Source organism: Andrena cerasifolii, chromosome 2 (genome assembly GCF_050908995.1).
Source record: "Andrena cerasifolii isolate SP2316 chromosome 2, iyAndCera1_principal, whole genome shotgun sequence".
NCBI lineage: Eukaryota > Metazoa > Arthropoda > Insecta > Hymenoptera > Andrenidae > Andrena > Andrena cerasifolii.
In genome coordinates, this window is record NC_135119.1 from 10,801,451 (window position 1) to 10,820,131 (window position 18,681).

The 18,681-nt window shown below is 42.9% G+C and overlaps 2 protein-coding genes across 6 annotated transcripts in view; one reads left to right on the forward strand and one right to left on the reverse strand.

Annotated features, from left to right (window-relative positions):
- Positions 1-18,681, forward strand: part of LOC143378992 (solute carrier family 2, facilitated glucose transporter member 1) — a 45,486-nt gene that overhangs the window by 389 nt on the left and 26,416 nt on the right. Inside the window, exons 1-2 of one of the 2 annotated variants that reach the window (XM_076831214.1) lie at positions 10,557-10,903; positions 11,971-12,159. In XM_076831214.1, the coding sequence (XP_076687329.1) occupies positions 11,971-12,159 (189 nt within the window). In that variant the 5' untranslated portion in view covers positions 10,557-10,903. Of the gene's footprint in view, positions 1-10,556; positions 10,904-11,970; positions 12,160-18,681 lie in introns of those variants that run through there. The other variant, XM_076831213.1, reaches the window with a different exon arrangement.
- Positions 159-18,078, reverse strand: LOC143378988 (uncharacterized). Of its 4 annotated transcripts, none has more exons than XM_076831205.1 (14): positions 17,543-18,076; positions 8,430-8,500; positions 8,212-8,350; positions 7,390-7,567; positions 6,216-6,335; positions 5,867-6,139; positions 3,115-5,802; positions 2,925-3,039; positions 2,656-2,851; positions 2,391-2,574; positions 2,138-2,296; positions 1,833-1,985; positions 1,230-1,322; positions 159-1,143 (listed from the first exon to the last, which is right to left on the reverse strand). In XM_076831205.1, the coding sequence occupies exons 1-14, from the start codon at positions 17,648-17,650 to the stop codon at positions 914-916; spliced, it is 4,707 nt and encodes a 1,568-aa protein (XP_076687320.1). In that variant the 5' UTR covers positions 17,651-18,076; the 3' UTR covers positions 159-913. The 4 variants fall into 4 exon arrangements, 3 of the variants coding, with proteins under 3 accessions (XP_076687320.1, XP_076687319.1, XP_076687321.1); XM_076831204.1 differs by having other exon boundaries at positions 6,204-6,335; positions 17,543-18,075; XM_076831206.1 differs by lacking the exon at positions 17,543-18,076 and adding an exon at positions 8,777-9,043 and having other exon boundaries at positions 6,204-6,335.

Genomic DNA, 18,681 nt, shown 5'->3' on the forward strand with positions numbered 1-18,681 from the left:
AATAACACGAAGTAATAAGAATTCTTCGAGCACGTTTAATGCAGAACGAGGCAGAACTATTGTTTGATGATTCCTTGCGACACTTGAGACGAATGATTCATCTCTGAGTCATACGATTAATGATATGATTTTGCCAGGAATTGTTGAAGAGACGATACTTAGAAAATCAATTTTTCAATTTATTTTATAACACAACGATCTTTCCCCTTCTTTTCGAGATGTTACAATTTGTTTCCTTGCGGACGTTTAAAGTAGAAACATTCACACGAAGGATTAAACGCAAGAAAGTCTTTCTTATTCGTATATCATGCAGCATGCTTCCATTCACGTAGAAAATGTCTTCTTTGGTTTGTTGAAGTTATTATCGCATTCGTTTGCATATTAATCGATTGGTTAACTGAAAACATGCTTCCAAGCATTCATCTAGATGTGGATAATATATACATACATGATACAGTAGCGCTCTAACTCTTTAGGTGTCGACGATTCGAACGCTCCGCCCACGCCGCGTGCGAGACTCCTTTAGTCGCATCTGTTAAACATAGCCGCTGAACGCCAACGGGCGTTTTCCGCGTGTACGCGTCCATAACGCCCAAAGGGTTTCTCTTCGAAAGGGATTATTTACATGAAACGTTGCGCGCGTAACGAGTGACGCGTCTGCAACGAGTAAAAAGGGCGTAGGCGACGAATTATCAGACGGTCAAGTTAATGGTGGGAATGGTGGGTTTGAAAAATCGTCTGACAATTCCTATTCGCCTGGGTTAATTAACTATAATGAGCATTCTGTCTGCAAATGGCAGAGAAAGTAGAAAGTCAACGAAGCATCAACGTAAAAGCTCGATTTAAATAATATAAACTAGTTCGCACCAAATATCACAAAATTCGTGCCGTCTGTATTAACCAAAATAACGGGTTACACTTTAAATTGCTTGGGGATCTGCGGCAGGAGTTTGTGCTTCCTTAAGTAGCCCCTCCAGAATTCTGGAGTACGCATTTGGAATAGTCCGTTAAACTGTTGGGTGGTCCGATAATGAAGAGGTCCGTTCGGGGTCCATTTTATTACACTTTGCACTACCTCGTCGAATTTGTGCCTCGACAAGCTCAGCAGCGCGGAGATTACACCTTCTTGCTGCTCGTCCGAGCCTAGTTGAAAGAAAAATCATAAGGTATCAGCATGACTTTCAGTGCCGACTGCGAAATATACGTAAAGCTAAATTGAACGGTGGTACCTTCGCCAGAATTGATCAGGTCGCACAGCTGCTCCACAATCTCACCAACTGAATTGTCCTTATCGTCTATTGGGAAGGCACGCATAAGATTGCCTGCAATTCGGAGAGTAATATTAATTCTGAGACACGCAGTATGAAATTGGGAACGGAACCTAATGACGATAAAAGGAATAGCTATATAGCTTAAAGATTCATTAGGACAGTCAAGCCGGGGATCCACCTGGAAGCTAGACTACGCTATGTTATGCTATGCTATGCTAAGTTTTTAAAAGCTAAGTTAGCTTCCGAAAAAACATAGCACAGCTTAGCTTATCTTGTGGTGGATATGGTTCCATAAGGATGCATTGAAGCTAATTTTTTAAAACTTAGCATAGCTTAGCATAGCTTAGCATAGCTCAGCATAGCTCACCATAGCTGAGCATAGCTTAGCTTCGTTTTCAAATGGATTCCTGGCTTAAGGATCTAATGAAGCTAATTTTTTAAAACTTAGCATAGCATAGCATAGCTTAGCTTAGATTTCAAGTGGATTTCCTACTTTAACAAAGCATAGCATAACTTAGTTTAGCTTTCAGGTAGATTCGCGTCGTTGAACGCGACACTTACCAAGCAGGCAAAATGCTCTGTACGTGCTAGGAAGTTTGTTATTAATTATCATTGGCAATAGGGCACCGCGAATGACGTTCTTGTACGTCCACGTCGTGCCCTCCCTTTTCGCAAGAAGTATGATGGCCGTTTCTATATCATTGTCACACTTCTCTGTAATATAAATTCGGTCTAATCAATCTTCTCGTATCAATGCTTCCATTCTCCCTAGACTATATTATGAGATAGGACAATGTTGATTTCTATATATGCTTAAATACTCAAATTCGTTGCACTGAATTAAAGATGTGAAGGTATTTACTCACCTTGTAGAGCTGTTAAGAGTGTTTCCATCAAATCGTTCGGCAACGTTCCCGTTGGATATTTGTAGAATATCGATACTAAATTCTTCAGAGCATTAAGCTTAGAGAAATCTGTTGCTTGTTGCGCACCGATAACATACGCCATGCATTTTGGCAGCAATTCTGCAAACGATATTCAGTAAGCATGAACAGGTTTCTAAATTATTAAAATTACTTCCCAATTAACGTAGCTATAAATCGTAGATGCGCTATGTACCGTTATTCGTTTCGTTATTGGGAAATACTTCTGGCCAACAAGTGAATACTGTATACAAAACAATTATCGCATTAAGTCCCAAAGAATACAGAGCATCGCAACAGAATATCCTTACTTTTTCTCTGTCTTTCTTAATTCGCGCTAGAACGGCGTACATCCTGGCAAGGGACTCCAAGACTGATTTCTAGACATTCAAAGATACCGTCAATCCCATTATTACATTAAATGTGATAAGTTAGAGTGATAAACAAAAAGACATTCGAACCTGTATCATCTGGTTAAGCCTGAAAAGTTTGTACTCGATGCCGCTCTGCACGAATTGGAAAGTTGCCGGGTCTTTCAAGTCGACTAATAACGCTGCGATTCTTTGCTGCGGCTTTGTCATTAATGGCGCAGGCGGTGTGTGACTCTTATCCAAAGAGTTGCATTCCTGTTCCGTGCTCAAAAAGTCTACGATACCTCTGAAAGCGGACAATACATTAATACTCACTCGCTCTACATAAATCGAAACCACAAATATGCTACGGTACTAACTTCGCTATTATACGAGGGCTGCACGAACTCTTCAATTTCTCAATCACATCCCAGTGCACAGAGCTTTGCCACTCGTCGTCCACGAGCCTTTGCAACTGTTTCTTTACAAACTTATCTACACGACAAACACAGACGCATTTGTAACACCTTGAAAATAAATAATCCAATTAAAAAGGAATTGTAATCTTACCTGTTACCAAACGAACGTAAAGAAGCTTCTTAAACTGATTCTTGCAGTGTTTGTTCGGACTTTTAGTTTCACTAATATACTGTTGCAACTTTGCGAGCAGGCTGTGCGGCTCTGTCTTACATTCCACAGTAGAATTTATTTCCTCCGTAGACGCACTCCTATCTATTTCTTCCTTGAGGTCTGGGAACGTTTCTTCCGTGAAGTCCAAACATGCTTCTTTCTTCAAGTCATGTTCGTGAATGTCGATTAGATCCATGTCGCCAGACTTCAGCACGAGGTCACTCAAGTCGCACGGTTCTTCATTCTTTACAATGCCTTCGAGATCTTTGTTGTAGTCGCTTTTAGAGACAGCAGTATCCTCAGGGTAATTACTTTTACTATATTGCAAGTCTAATCGATTACACGATCCTTCTTCGAAGCTATACGTTTCACTGATGCTCAAACGTTTATTCGCTTCTGACTCGCCAGTGTTTAATACGCTACTGGGTACCCACAATTCATCAAGCTCCTCGTTAACGTTGTTCTTCGACCCATCCTTTTCACCTTCGGTAGCCGCCTCGATTGAATCCGTGAAATTATTCTCGGACTCCTGTTTCAAGCGATCGCACTGATCGTTCGATTCAATTTTCATTTCGTTCAGTTCCACCGTTTCTTGAAGAGGATTGCCAACACTGGAGTTAGTAAAGGTACGGGAATAACTTGATGAACGTTTACGGGATAATTGTTTAACATCGGTGATGAGTGCCTCATCAGCGTTGCTGTCCTTCGTAACATCTGCTGTTTCAGGATTCACCGCGTTTAAACATGTCAGTTTCAATTGCTCTAGCCTGCTGCCGCATTCCTTTTGCGACTCCTTACTGCTATCTTCCTTCGCCACTTCTCGCAGGACTGGAGTTTCACTTGGATCCTGAGTATTCCTTTGCGTTACACTCGTTTCCTCTGCCACTGTGTTCGCATTTCTCTCGATACTATTAACAGCGGCACTGGGTGTTTTGATTCTTGCGCTTGCTGCTTTTGCTAGACACTTCCTGACTCGCAAACCTTTCAACGGGTTCTTCTCTTCCACTGTCGTGCTTTTAGGAACATGTGCGATGCGTGGTTTCTTTTTCTTGGGAATATCGTCTCGCGTAGTAGCATCCGTTTCGCCACCCAAGTGGTTTCCTTCTTGAGAGACACAAGAGCCCTCGAGCTCACAAGTTTGTAATTCCTGGTGATCCGATACGTTCTGACGCGGCTTTACAATTCTACTGCTTTTCTTCAAATTCCTTAGTTTCTTCAACAAATGCTGTCGACAGGTGACCTTCTTCTGCTCCTGATGTTCGCTAAACTTTCTCTTTCTAGAGGAAGTTGTGCCGTACGAGGTAGAAGTTGTCGCACGAGGAACTGAACCATTGAACCTGGACGTTTCTATTTCATTATCTTCCATCTTTTCAGCGTGCTCGTCTGAATCGAACACTTCCGAGCTAAGTCGTGCTTTTACCAGTTTACTAGACTTAACCACTTTTATGGGGGACTTTTTCAGACACTGAGAGCTCGTCAGCTTAGTTTCGACAAAGGACGACACATTCTGCGTAGAGCTCTTTACTTCCGCCACATTTCTACGCTCCACTGGACCTGAACAAGTATCTATATCTGTTTCAAGGTGCACCAGCTTACTCGACTCAACTGAATCGGACAATATCCCTGAATCAGTTTCGCCCCCGACTGATTTAACCGATTCAGCTGAATTCCGCATCGCTTCCACCACCTCGGCTTCATCCGTCTCTGCGAACAGTGTGGGATGCGTTGGGATCTTAGATCCGCTGGCCTTCGTATGTGAACTTGCCACCTCTGTGCGCATTGCCTTCTTGGACTCGATACTAACATCCGTATTCACAATGGCGTCCTTGAATAACTCATCGGACATATTCGTGTCCGAGTCGCTAACTAGCTTCTCTGAATCGTCACTGTCGTTCAGCAGAGCATCTGATTTGTTGAGAAGCATAGAGTGTCGGTACTTGCGTTTCTTAGGCCTCTTTTTAGTAGGACTCTGCTCCCTTTTCTTCGCAACCGGCTCCACTCTCCAAGGACCGCTGTATCCACTGTGCAATCTTTTCCTAGCCTTCACTCGAGGCAATTTGGACTTGTTCGCATTCTTTCCCTTCTGCTCCTTCTTCGCATCAACATCCTCCTTTTTCTTATTATCGTATATGTCAGCCATCCGCTTCCACATCTCCATCATGTTTAATTGCATGGAGCTGTTGATGTCGTACATGCAACAGGCACTGGAGCGCGCGTGCTGCCAGCAATTGCTAGTCTCTTCCGCCCTGGCCTTACTCAGTTTCTTCTTTATCTTTATCTCCAGCGTGTCGATCCTCTTTTGTAACGAAGAAATAATTGACAACGAGGAGGCGACTGCCCCCATATCCTCGCAACGATTACTTTGGTTAGCTGTGCTCGAACTTGTTAAGGGATTAACAGGTGTCGAGCCAATGTAATAAGCGCTCTGACTCATTACCCTCGATGGTTGAAGGAAGTTGTCGCAGTAATCGGTATGGTTCAACGCCATTGGCGTTTGAGGAGACAAAAAGTTCGCAGAGATAACGTCAACATGGTTGTGCTGGTTTTGTAAATGTAGAGGTGTTGGTGGAGGGACAGGGGTTTCCAATCTCGTTGGATTCTCAGACTTACACTGCTCGCTGTTCGTACCTAGAATCACAGGCGATGAATGCTTCGGGCTTTCTTCTACACGTAGCAACTATAAACAACTTACCAGACGATGCTCGTAAAGGTGATGGCACTTTTCTGGGCGGTGATGAAATTTGCTCGATAAGCTGTGGGCACGAATCCGTCATAATTTGGCAGATTTTGTCCAGAGGTGGTGGCTCTAAAGCGACTTCGCATTTGGCACAAAATAGGGGATATAAATTGTCTTTCACGTTGTAGAATTCATCGGTCATTACACATTTCTCTGTGACTCTCGGCTTCTGCGGTATTGATTCCTTAATAGGCGTCGTGTTCATTCCGACATCTTTTGTTGTTACTTCTATAAAAGATGAAATTGTAAGGAACGAATCGCTTTAAATTCCTTTACAAGCCTTTCAACTTACTGTTACTAATACCGTTGCTGATATTAATACTGCTACTGTTTCCCGTAGAAATTTTCTTCTCCAACTTTTTAATCTTCGCATCGTAAGACTTCTTAACATTCTTCAATTCCTGCTCCAATTCCTTAACTCTCACTGGAATAAAAAATCTCGGGGATGTAAATCAATCGAGACGCTTAACACTAGAACAACCAACGATTGACGTACACCTACTTCTACCGGAGGGGTAAAAATGATTTGTTTTTTAAATTAACAAGTCATTTAAGAAAAGACATTGGCATTTTATTGCGTTTTTATATATTTTCCTATTTTATGAGCGAAAATTGAATATAAACTGTATAATAGTAATAATAATACAATAACGATAGTAATTTTGAAAATAATTACGCATAAAATTCAAAGACATTTTTTTACAAGTTACAATTATTTTAGCAGAGCATGTACCACAGACTCGCTTATTACATGTACCGCAAATATTCTTCGTTTTATTATTAGTACAATATGCTATTTGACACCGTTTACGTTTCATCGAAATATGTGTATGGTAGAAGGATGAAAAAATTGAGCAAACATAATACATGTATCTTATAGCAATTTTTGTACAACGTATATGTATGAAAATATACTTAGTTTTCTAAAACTGTATTTGAACTATACGAAAATATAATACGGGAAACTTCTGAAACTAAACATTTACCAGCGTTCCGTGAGGGGTCAAAATGACCCATCTCGGTATATGTACTGTGCCCGGATGGAAAGAAGTCGGTCGAGAAACTCTAGGGTCCGAATATCAGGTCCGAAAAGTATATCCCTATTGGCAGCCGCGGCAACGTCGACGAATACAAAGTAAGCAAACGGGACACGGGCGGCGGGAGCCAATGCGAGCGAAGTGCCTTTATTCTTTATACGTTACGTTTTTTTTTATGTGAAATAAATAAAGTCGCAGTAATAGGAACACTGACAGTAAATGGGACATCAACCCTATTACATATAAATTTTAAAGAAAAAACAAACGAAGATCAAAACTATTACACAGAATTAATTATTTACATGTTTTCGAGAAAGGCATACAAAATCTTAGAAAACAAAATGTACTGGAAATTAGTAATGATTAGAAGAATTGCCAAACAAGTCATTTTGACCCTCCTTGGTAGATCTAGTGTTAATAATCGAGTATCGCACCACTCACCTTGAAGCGACGATTTCTCCAAATCGTACTGCAAAATCTTGTCGTTCTGTTGAGCTTCGACATCTTTAATCTTACATATCAGCTGCTGTATATATTGTTGATCCGCTGCTACCTTCAATTTGTGATCGTTCACTTCCGTCGTCGAAGCTTCGATCTTCTTTTTGTACTCCGTATTTTGCTGGGAAAGGGACATTAATTCAATGTCGGGTAATTATTTAGAAGTTTCCCATCCTCGCCGATTTCAATGATTTTTGGATATGATGTCGGGTACACGATTCTAAACAACTTTTTCCTATAACTTCTTCCTATGTTACCGCCGCTCGATCTTCGTTTCCGAGATGTTTGCGAAAAATTTATTTTGCCTTATTCCGACGCAACGCATTTCACTTTCCAACTTGTCCCGGGTATTAGTATCGGTTGGGGCTAGATTAGCGCGAGGGGCGCGCGACCGCTCGCGGGCGCGTAAAGCATGATAGCGAACCGATGTGAGTTGGGGTGTTAACGGGCATCTGCAAGTTTCTGGTTCAAATCTCTAAACTCACATCAGTTCGCTATCATGCTTTACGCCCCTCCCCCCCCTGCCCGACAAATTGAAAAGTGGAATGCATTGCGTCGGAATAAATCAACAGAAGTTTTTCGCAAATATCTCGAAAACGAAGGTCGCGCGGCGGCAACATGTATAGGAAAAATTTGTTCAGAATCTTGATCTTGGTAACATATCCAAAGATCATTGAAATTGGTGAGGATGGAAAACTTCTAAATAATTACCCAAAGTCGAAACCGAATGCTACTGCGAATGATAAGAAACCCCTTTATACTTACGAGCTCCAATTTAATAACCTTCGCTAGCGTACAGTTGTAGTTGCACGTTACTTTCTTCGTTTGTTTGGTCAGCGCATCTAGGTCCGTCTTCAAACGCTCGCTCTCTTTTAACTTATCGTTATACTGTTTAATCACTTCGCTGAAAGGACAGAATTATGAGATAAAATCCCACGCAAACGGAGCATAAGAAGAATAAAGAATTCGCGCTCGCAACTCACTGCGTCCCGCAGAGTTTATGCTTCAGCAACAAATAGGATTGCGTTAATTTTTCCAAACCAGCAACATCATCCTGCAATCAGATAAATAAACGTACACACGCATGGTTCGTAGAAACGAGGGCTTAGGAATGCTGAATAATAGCAATGATTATTATCTTCGCAGGCAGATCGGTAGGTAAATACAGTTTAACCGGCGCTGAAGGAGAATATTGCGTTCGGAGTGCTCCGATCGTATTTTCGTTATTAATCGTTACGAAGCTCGCAGGTTGTATAACCTCAGAATAACCTAGACGATCGCTATTACTAAATTCGATTCGAAGGGAACAGTTTAAGAATGAAATACGCACTTGGACAATTCCGTTCGTTTTCGAATCCAGAAGACTGTTATCCATGTCCACGCAAATGACAACGAGTACTATTTATTCTAATGTCATTTATATTGACAAACGCCGAGTGGATAACACGCTTCTGCGGTGTTAGTTTTGATGTTTATACCCTAGTTCTAGTTGTGGTTAGCGGTGCAAGGTTCCCTCGGTGTAAAAAAAAATCACTGCAGGCGCGTGCACGTGAAGTTGCTAGCGTAGTGTGTATTTGAAATTGGTAGCGCTTCGAATCGATATCAGATGACCAATAGGAACGCGTGCTTTAGTAACCAATAAGGACGCTGCATTCGAAGCTTAAGTTTACATTCATTCCTCGTTCAAACACGTCATGTAATTATTCATTAATTACAGTTTGATTAGATTAGAATTGTAGCTGTAATTATCTCTAATTCTTCTTATCATATTCTATTCATTCGTCCATTCATATTGCGCACAACTGTGCTACGATAAAGATGTAAATTTTTAATTTTGTAACAGTAATCTTTTGTTCAGCTGTAATAGTTTCGTTTCTATTCTTGTTCCAAGCTTTAATGATAGAGTGACTTTGCCTAGTTATGGGATTTACGTCTGTCGACTTTATATACCAGAACATTGCAGAATGAAACTGATGGTTATCGAGGGAAGGCATTTTCCACGAGCACAACTGTATCTAGCGAATATTTCTGCGTTTAAGGTTGAGTCTACTAGGTGGCCTCAGTGATGCGTCCAACTAGTTGGACCAGAAGGAGACGCATTTTTCTCATCCCCCTCCCGTCCATCTTATCGCATCACTCGCTAAATACATCGAAGCCGAGAGCAAAAAATACATACTAGATTAAGCGAAAGTTGAACAAAGGAACCTCAGACGCAGAGGGCGAAATAAAATCTCAGCTATCGTTCTTTGTTAACAAGACAACGTTATATCACGCTACGTCCAAAGTAACAACGCATCTACTTCTACCTACACACACAAAAGCCTAACGAGTATATTTACGATACAATCAATACCATTAGATAACGTTAGTTAATGGTCTGCGACTTAAACAGAAGTTTAGTTACATTTAATCCACAACTTGCACAATTTGCTCCCCAAATCACGATTCCTGCAGAATTAAAAGGGACCTGCTTTTACCATAAACTTGTATTGTTGCCTCAAAGAAAGCACCAGCCTACCATAAGAGCGGGCAAAATAACGTTCCAAAATAGTAAGAAGCTGTAAGAATTGCGGAAGCCGTTCCCCCTCGATATCAATTCAATTAAGCATCAATTCCATCCCAATGTACAGGGTGTCCCAAATATCCACGATACCTCTAAAAAAACCAAACCCTTTCCACAAGACCGTTTCGTCTCCCTAAAATCTAAAACGTCCATACATCCAACTTCGTTTCGCTCTCCCGCTCCCTTCCTTCGTGCCACGAATTACAGGACACCCTATAGCCCCAAGGGCCACCCGATTCAGACCGATTCCGTGGTCGACTGCAGAACAGGGGAAAATCACAGGCATGTTAAGAGCGATATTTCCAATCGTTGCAAGTCCGATGGCTGCCGGTGGGATGCACCGTCGGGTCAAGTGAAACCAATTGCGAAGTTTAGCAGGAATCAATTGATGCAGCAAGATCGGCGGACTTCGGGACCGGGGGGGCCGGGCAAGGGGCGGGGTGGTGGACGCGCGAACGTAGTTGTGTTCGTTGTTAGAGGAAGTCGGAGGCTCGTCTAACGACGTACGCGTTAAAATTAAATCCAGCCGGAGGCCGACGGCTACGTCTTGCCGACGGCGACGACGACGGCGACGTCGCGACGAGATGCGTCCTCTAGCTCAGTCTCAAGAGCACACCCCGGCTGTACGGGTGTATCCCGATCTTCGGTGTCATTATATATATATATATATATTTTTTTTTTTCGCCTAACCAATTCTCGCTGAATCCCTGTGACTCCACCGTCGACCATCGTCGCCGCTATCGGCAAACCAAGACGCTTCTCTTCGGCGTTACGTCCTGTTTCGCAATCGGCGGACCCAGTTGGTGCGGAAATCCCTAGCTGAGAGTAACACGTCGCCCGTAACCGAGCTCTTCTCTTCTCTCTGTCCTTCCCGCCGCTTCGCCCGAGCACGAGGTAATTAGAACAAGAAAGACGAGAACGGGGGAAAAAAAAAAGCGTCGGCGCCCGTGGGTAGCGTTGGGCGCCCCGTTTGACGTCAATGGACCGTGTCCCGATTTTTTCGCGGGTTGGTATTATTGGCACGGGAGCGCTGATATTTCATGCCGTCGCTGGACGAATTTGGTTAGGGACAGTATTTTCGTTTCGCTTCTTTGTGGGAGGCTTCTCGTCGCTGCTCGATGCAATGACAGCTAGAATGCTGGAATGAAAGTTGCCAATTCATTATGGGTGACTTGGAATTTATTACACGCCTGTGGTTGAATTAAGTGTTGGTTACCTTTTGTGGAGTTCATTGGGAAACGTTGGGAGTTTTCGAGCGCCCTTTTTTTTTGTTTCAAGTTTCGGTGGGGGTTTAAGAGAATGGATATTTTATGCTTGCTTGTTTTGAATGAGAATGCTGAGCGGGATATGTCGCTGGGTATTATTGGAACGGAAGGTCGATTTGTTTCTTAGATTTTCTTGAATGATCGTAGGACGAAGTTCTGCACAGGGTGGGGAGTGTGTCATCGAGTCACTAGCCTTGATCGGCTGCCAAATAATTGATAGGGAAAGCGTACTGCTGTCACATTCTCGCGCTAATTTTACCGGCGCGATATCTACGACGCGCAGTTGACAATTGTCATCGCTATCTTGAAGCGTACCTTCAATAGTTCGTGCAGGAAAAATCATCACTCGACCATAAACACCAAATGTTCAGTGATATACAAACAGACCAATTGCGCAAAGAAATTAGAGGTTAGAAAGACGAATGATTAGGATAACACATTTTCTTATCCCTCCCAGCAAAATTCTATACACATATTCGTCCATCGTTCCCCGAACGATTTCGCTACAAATTTTCGAGCTTCCAAACTTTCAAAGTTTCTGCAATCAAGATGGCGCCCTATGTTAGAATCCACTGAATTGTGAATCGATATTGATATTCATGTTACGGACGCTCGGTACTTCTATTTTCTGAATGCGATACATATGTTTTCAAGGATTCGTGCGCTTGATAAAAGCTTATTGTGTGTGACGCACAGATGGATCGAGATGACGAGGACTTCGGAGAAGGTTTCATCACGGAATCGCACCCACTCAGGCCGACGCATCTCTCCGTGCCTCTCGGTGGCCGATCCGATTCCAGAGCGCCGAGTATCAGCAGCAGTGTCAGTGATCTAGATGTCCCAATTTACACCCGAGAAACTACTATACCCGTTTCCGCTCGGAAAGTAAGTACAGCCGTGTGCCATTGAACCGTATTCCGCCGACCGCTGGCCGAGCTCGAAGCGTTTACATAAGTAATCGTTACTCTAACCTCTGCCCAGGCGTAATCTTTCTCACACGCGAAACATAACCAATAATTTTGGTGACGTACGAGGAAGCTGTAATAAATACGAATGAGTAATTGATGCATGATATCGCAACATTTTGGCATAGAATAGCAACAATGTACACGCGAATACTGAACGTTTCGAAACGCGTGCACGTATTACGGGCATCGGTGTCTGTGTGAGTGAAAAAAAAAACAGCACGCGAGGCAGAGCTTGATCTTGAAACGTGCGTGCATTGCTGGATGGAGTAATGGGGGGCCAAAGGTAGTAGCGCATGCAAACGTGGTTGCATTCCGTGTACACGCGTCCACGCAGGAAAGCAAGCACGCCGCGGAAAATACGCTGTATATTTAGAAAACTGTCGAAATTGTATCTATTCGTGGCTAGACGTAGACACGCGACGCCTATTCAACAAGTACGGCGACGCGGGAATATACGGGGTGGAACAGAAATTGGTGGTGAAACTTCAGAGGGGTATTCTAATCATCTTAACCTGTTAACTGGGGAAGACGAGTTGACTCGTCATTTGAAAATTTCCACGCGTTGAATAAGACGAGTTAACTCGTCATCTAAAAATTCCTTCGCGTTGGATAAGACGAGTTGACTCGTCATTTGAAAATTTCAACGCGTTGAATAAGACGAGTTAACTCGTCATCTAAAAATTCCTTCGCGTTGGATAAGACGAGTTAACTCGTCGTCTGAAAATTTCATCGCGTTGGATAAGACGAGTTGACTCGTCATTTGAAAATTTCCACGCGTTGAATAAGACGAGTTAACTCGTCATCTAAAAATTCCTTCGCGTTGGGTAAGACGAGTTAACTCGTCATCTGAAAATTTCATCGCGATGGAAAAAACGAGTTAACTCGTCATCTAAAAATTCCTTAGCTTTGGGTAAGACGAGTTGACTCGTCATTTGAAAATTTCAACGCGTTGAATAAGACGAGTTAACTCGTCATCTAAAAATTCCTTCGCGTTGGATAAGACGAGTTAACTCGTCATCTAAAAATTCCTTAGCTTTGGGTAAGACGAGTTAACTCGTCATCTAAAAATTCTTACGCGTTGAAGAAGACGAGATAACTCGTCTTTCTTTATCTTAGGAAAGGAACAATTTCAGGACCCACGTTTATAAAATACTTCTTCATCCATAAGATGAATAAAATACGCTACTAAAGTTTGTCCACCTATAACTCTCACACCCTGTATAACACTGCGAAACGATAAGTGCATCGACTAAACAGGGTTTCGGGCTCGGTCAGCTGCATTCTGCATGCTTAAACGAATCAATATATTGTTTATATTCCAGCATAACCTAAAAAACCCTTATTATCACAAATTATCGAAAAATTTCCACAATATATGAATGTGGAAACACGCCGACGCCGTTCGGAGTGTTGAGATGTCGAAATAGCGTGATTGTAATTTACAATTGTGAAGAAGCGACGCTTTTACGACATGCTGGTCCGTCTCGACACTCGGAAGTGAAAGACGAAGAGCCCGCGCAGAATTCCTTCAAGTAGCAATTCTTGACCTTGCACACCACAGATCATTGATCGATTCCTCGGGGCGAATATCGTTGCCTTCAGTAATACTTTCTTGATCGAACGGATCTGTGTGCGGTTTCTGCGAATGACGCAAGACGCAAGACGCGTTCTCAACTACCGCACGTAGATACGTACTTGACCCTAGTTAATAGAATTCTAAGCATTCAATTAATATGCCCTTAGTACCTATCGGGTAATTAAACGATACTTATCGCTGGCGAATCGGCATCGTACCAACGTCATATGATAATGCGTTCGCAGTTCGAAACGAATGCAAATGAGAACACGGATGTTCTTTAGGAATTTGTAGGGAATAGACTACCGATTGGATTGCTCCCAAATTTTACATACACGTTCATTGAGGTTTGGACAATGCGCACAAATTGTTTCACGTTCGTACAAACAATAGTTTCTGAAAAATATCATATTAAAAATTTCATGAACTGATCGTAAGGATTTTTTGTCTTATTAATAACAGACAAACTATCGTAGATATTGTTATAGGCCTAGTTCATGCAATACAGTAAATCCTCGTTATAGTCCCGTTTTTACCATGCGTAGTACGCTCGGTGACTATCTCCACCATTTCTTGGAATCCTTCGGTCGAGAGTGAGAGGACCCGAGAACGAGCGCGAGGGAACAAAAGAGTCAACTGTTTCGTTCCCTCTCGCTCACTCTTGGGTTTTCTCACTCGCGGCATCGGCCGCACGGAATAGTGTCCGCAACGCGTCGCTCGCCCGCCGCCAGCCCCGTTCGTCGGGTTTAATACGAGTGTTTACTGTATAGGGATATATTTCCTACGAGCTCTGCAAATTTGAAGCTGATAGCATCGTTAGTTCCTTAGATATCACTTCCGCAAACTTGAACTCTAAAAAAAAGCTTCGAGAACAGTTTTAAAGTTTGTACAACGATTCTTGTGGTCTTACAAAAACTTTTGTACATTAGTAGCTTATTCCTGATAAATTACTAAACACGCCCATGTTTTTCGTGTCTCCGAAGGACAAAGCCTCTTAAAAAAAAAATGCGACGCGTAATTCCCCTAGAATTATGACGATTCATTGTCGTTTCAGCGTAACACGCCTCACAATTCCCCCGGTTCGGTACACGGGGATCAAAAATAACACGTCAAATCTAAAATAAACGACGATAAATTTCCGCGGCGCCGAGGAATGACGCGCGCATTTTAAACAGTAGCGCTTAACCGTCGTCGAAGTATCATAATGTAACAGTTCGAAGTGCGGACTGTTTAAATACGTCGAGTTTAAAATGTCGAGTGGATAAAGCACAAATCATTCATGCGAAACTCTTTCACCAATAACGCCCGTTATTTATTCAAACCGAGCAGCCTGCGTGCGGAACATACACACATATAGACGGAGCGTAAGCCGAGGGCGGTGGCAAGGTTCGCGGTAAGGGGAGCGATACGAGTAAATCGGGTAACTCAGTGGTTATACATGCCGAATGCATCCGAAGCTAACCGACGTGTCTGTATCTGAACCCATGCCTTTTCCCCTCCTACCTTCCCCTCGCCGATAGTCCGAGCTTCTGCTCCGTCTATATATGTCTATTATGGTGCGGAAGGTTAGAATCCTTCGCGATGTCGCCAACAGGTGGATTTTCCCTTTCGTTGGCTCCTCTACGCAGGGACACTCTGTGGGCAGTCTTATTGACCCAAACAGGGGTTCTCACTCCCTAGTTCCACAATGGAAACAACCGCGTATAGTAACATCACACTGGTAACTATTTCTTTAAGCCTGCCTAGTGCCTTATCGATCCTCGAAAGCGGCGAGCATCTTGATCGATAATATTCCGCATTTCTGCGAGCGGCTACTCGATTGTTCGCACGTAGGCGATGGTTTGAGAACACTTGCTAACCTAGCACGCGATTGGTCGCCGCGGTGGGTGTGCACAAGGCACGTCACCTGTCTGCGTTCCCCTCTCCGCCGAGGTATAATGTCGTCTGACGCAATCGCACATGAAAATTACGATAGTACGAACCAGTGGCATATCCTTGGGCAGGTATATATTTAATTCACAACAGAATCGCCCGACATAGGTACGTAGCCTTTTACTTATTGAACCGTCGCTGCATAACGCACTTACATGGAAACGGATCGAACGTTGTCCTCGATGCGCGACGAGCCCAGTTCTACTTTTACGAAAATGTATAAACACTTGTAACCAGTGTAGATTCTTATTCGCTCGCGTTGGCCCCTCTTTATTGTCACGCAACGGTTAATTGAGATCGTACGACGCGTCGGATATATATTCGAGCTTTACGTGCCACGTGACGCGTTTCCAACGACATTTGAAATTCTTACGTTACGCACGGCACGTCTACGCGGCGTATTTTTCTCGGTAGAGTTTACTCGTTTCAGTCACGGACATATATCTCGCGACTGTTGCTCGGTTGTCATGGAAACTAACAGGAGCGCTCATGGGGGAAAATTTCATTTAGATATTTCGCTTCGGGTATCGTGTAGGTTACAGTTCATGGTTGGATATTTTAAAACACCGGGCCCGCTGAACGCCACTGGTTTAAACTAACGAGGCACAATTTGAAATGCAAATAATTGTTTTGCATGAGCACGCGACGAAGGAAATGACTTTGAACTTCTTCCACGCGTTTATTTTACTGGAGATAACGTATTCGAGTTGATAACACCGTTTAGTAACTTCTGAATTTTTTGTTGTTTTTCTTTTTCATCTTATTTCGAAGTTGCGAGTCGAGGGACGGCGATAAGATTACCATGAAATTTGAATTCGTCGGATAAGAGTGCTAAAATTAGAATAATTATATACTATGTACGTAATTACACATTAAATTTACCAGACCCGAAACATTTTGCGAACTGCTTTTTGAACGAAAGATTATGAGCAGCGGGGGGATATTAGCGAACTCGCGTAGTAATTGGTTACTGATGTAAGCCGAGGTAGACTAAATGTACCATTGACTTTGTGCAACTGACCAAGCGCATCATTCCGTTCGAAAACCCTTAAGGATTCATGGAAGCAATTACTTTCCAAGTTCCTCATGACAATAGATTAATAAACATCTATACGTCGAAGGACTTATATAATCTGCAATAGCTTTCAGTTATTATGTAATTTATTGTATCAGATTGAAGTTTAAATTTGCGGTTTAGCGATACATATGCATCAGCATTTCCTTAGAATCCGTGGTAAACATTGCAATTAATTAACAGAACTGACTGTGCAAGCCAAGTCCACTTCAGTCGCAGTGACAAAAAATATTTCATACCTGGTATCAAAGAACCAATGCGCTGAAAGGAATACCATTGAAATTCCGTACAATTAGCATGACAATTGAAGGAGATCAATTTAAGTAGCCTGTTGCATACGGGACACCCTGTATGCATACAGTACACACACGACGCACGTAGGTGTGAAACAACGTAAGTCGGGTGGACGTATATAGTCTCGTGGTAGCGTTAAAAAAAGAAATGGAGAAAATGGCAGGGAAAGAGAGGGAAGGATTCTTGGGGGCTCGCCATCTGCCGAGCAGTGACGTCACCTAGGTTGCGACGAGCGCGGAGCCATCGCCCGTCGCCCACGCCGAAGCGCCACTCGTTTTTACCTGAGAGATAAGATAGCCAAGCGCGTTCCACTACCTCCGCGCCTATTACCGTTCCATTCTTTCCCTATTTCGGTAAACACTCAGCGCCCAAAAGTGAATTCCAGCCGCCTCTCCCATTTACACGATACCGTTATTTACATACCTGTTTGCCTGGAAAGAGGTTAAGTCGCCGCACGCATCGAGTGCACTCCCGCTGTCGTGAGGAGAACCACTTTGTCCACTTTGTAGGTATATATGTAGATCGAGACATAAGTACCGTCTTGAGAATTGTAGAATAAACTTGGGGATAGCAGACAGTTTTTTTTTATGATAAACATAACCTTTCGAGAAACGTTCCGAGTTCCATTGGTACACATTTTTGTCGTCCGCTTGCTTACACATCGTTTCGAAGGAGCTGGATTTTCTGGGAACGGCGCGATTTTAGAGGTTGTAAAGGTCAGTGGGCAAAGTCGTTGAGATGGTTATCACGTTTGGAACTTTCGTTTATTCGAGGATTGCGGTGTACGTGGGTTTTAGTCCGGAAAACGTTCGCGCGGTATTGAATACGCGTTATAGGTAGTTTAAACGATATCGATCTACCAGTGAACGTTTGTCCTAAATAAGAATCCGTGGCGGCGCAGGCTCGACAAAAACAGCCGAAACTGGACGGCCAGTATGTCTCGTGCATCACCCGCGGCTACGTGTTTTGTTGTTCGTGGAGTAATGTCGCTCGGTGCGTCGTCACACGATCGAGCAATGTATAAGTGGCATTTAGAGAAATGCCGGAGCGTTAAGTAAGGTTTCCTTGTTACTTGGAGGCTCGGTAGCAGGATTTGTGATCGTGGTGATATTGGTCCTGGTGAAACAATATCCCTAGGACGCGTATTGTTACGTAAGACCTCGGCTTGATGAGACTGGAGGCTCGTGCAGATACGGGGACCTCAGAATCGCCGTAAATGTAAGATAATATTACGAAATCTAATCGCGGCGGATAACATTTGAGGTTATTCGCTTTTCGGTGTGCGAAAATGGGTGTACTAAGGGCAAAGGTCATTTTCAGCTTGAATTTCTAGTGGGGGGTGTATAAAAAACGCGAGGCAATGGAATCTTCGTGATTATAAGAATTGCGAAACACACTTAACTTTAGAATGTGTTTCGTAAGAAAAGTGAAATCAATTTTCAAATGTACATTAAGTTGTATCTCCTCGAATCTAACTCCAACTGTACCCTCGAATGCAATAAATCTTCACACAAAATCGATCTTTCCCAAAGAATACTTGAGTTCGATAAACCGGGCATAGT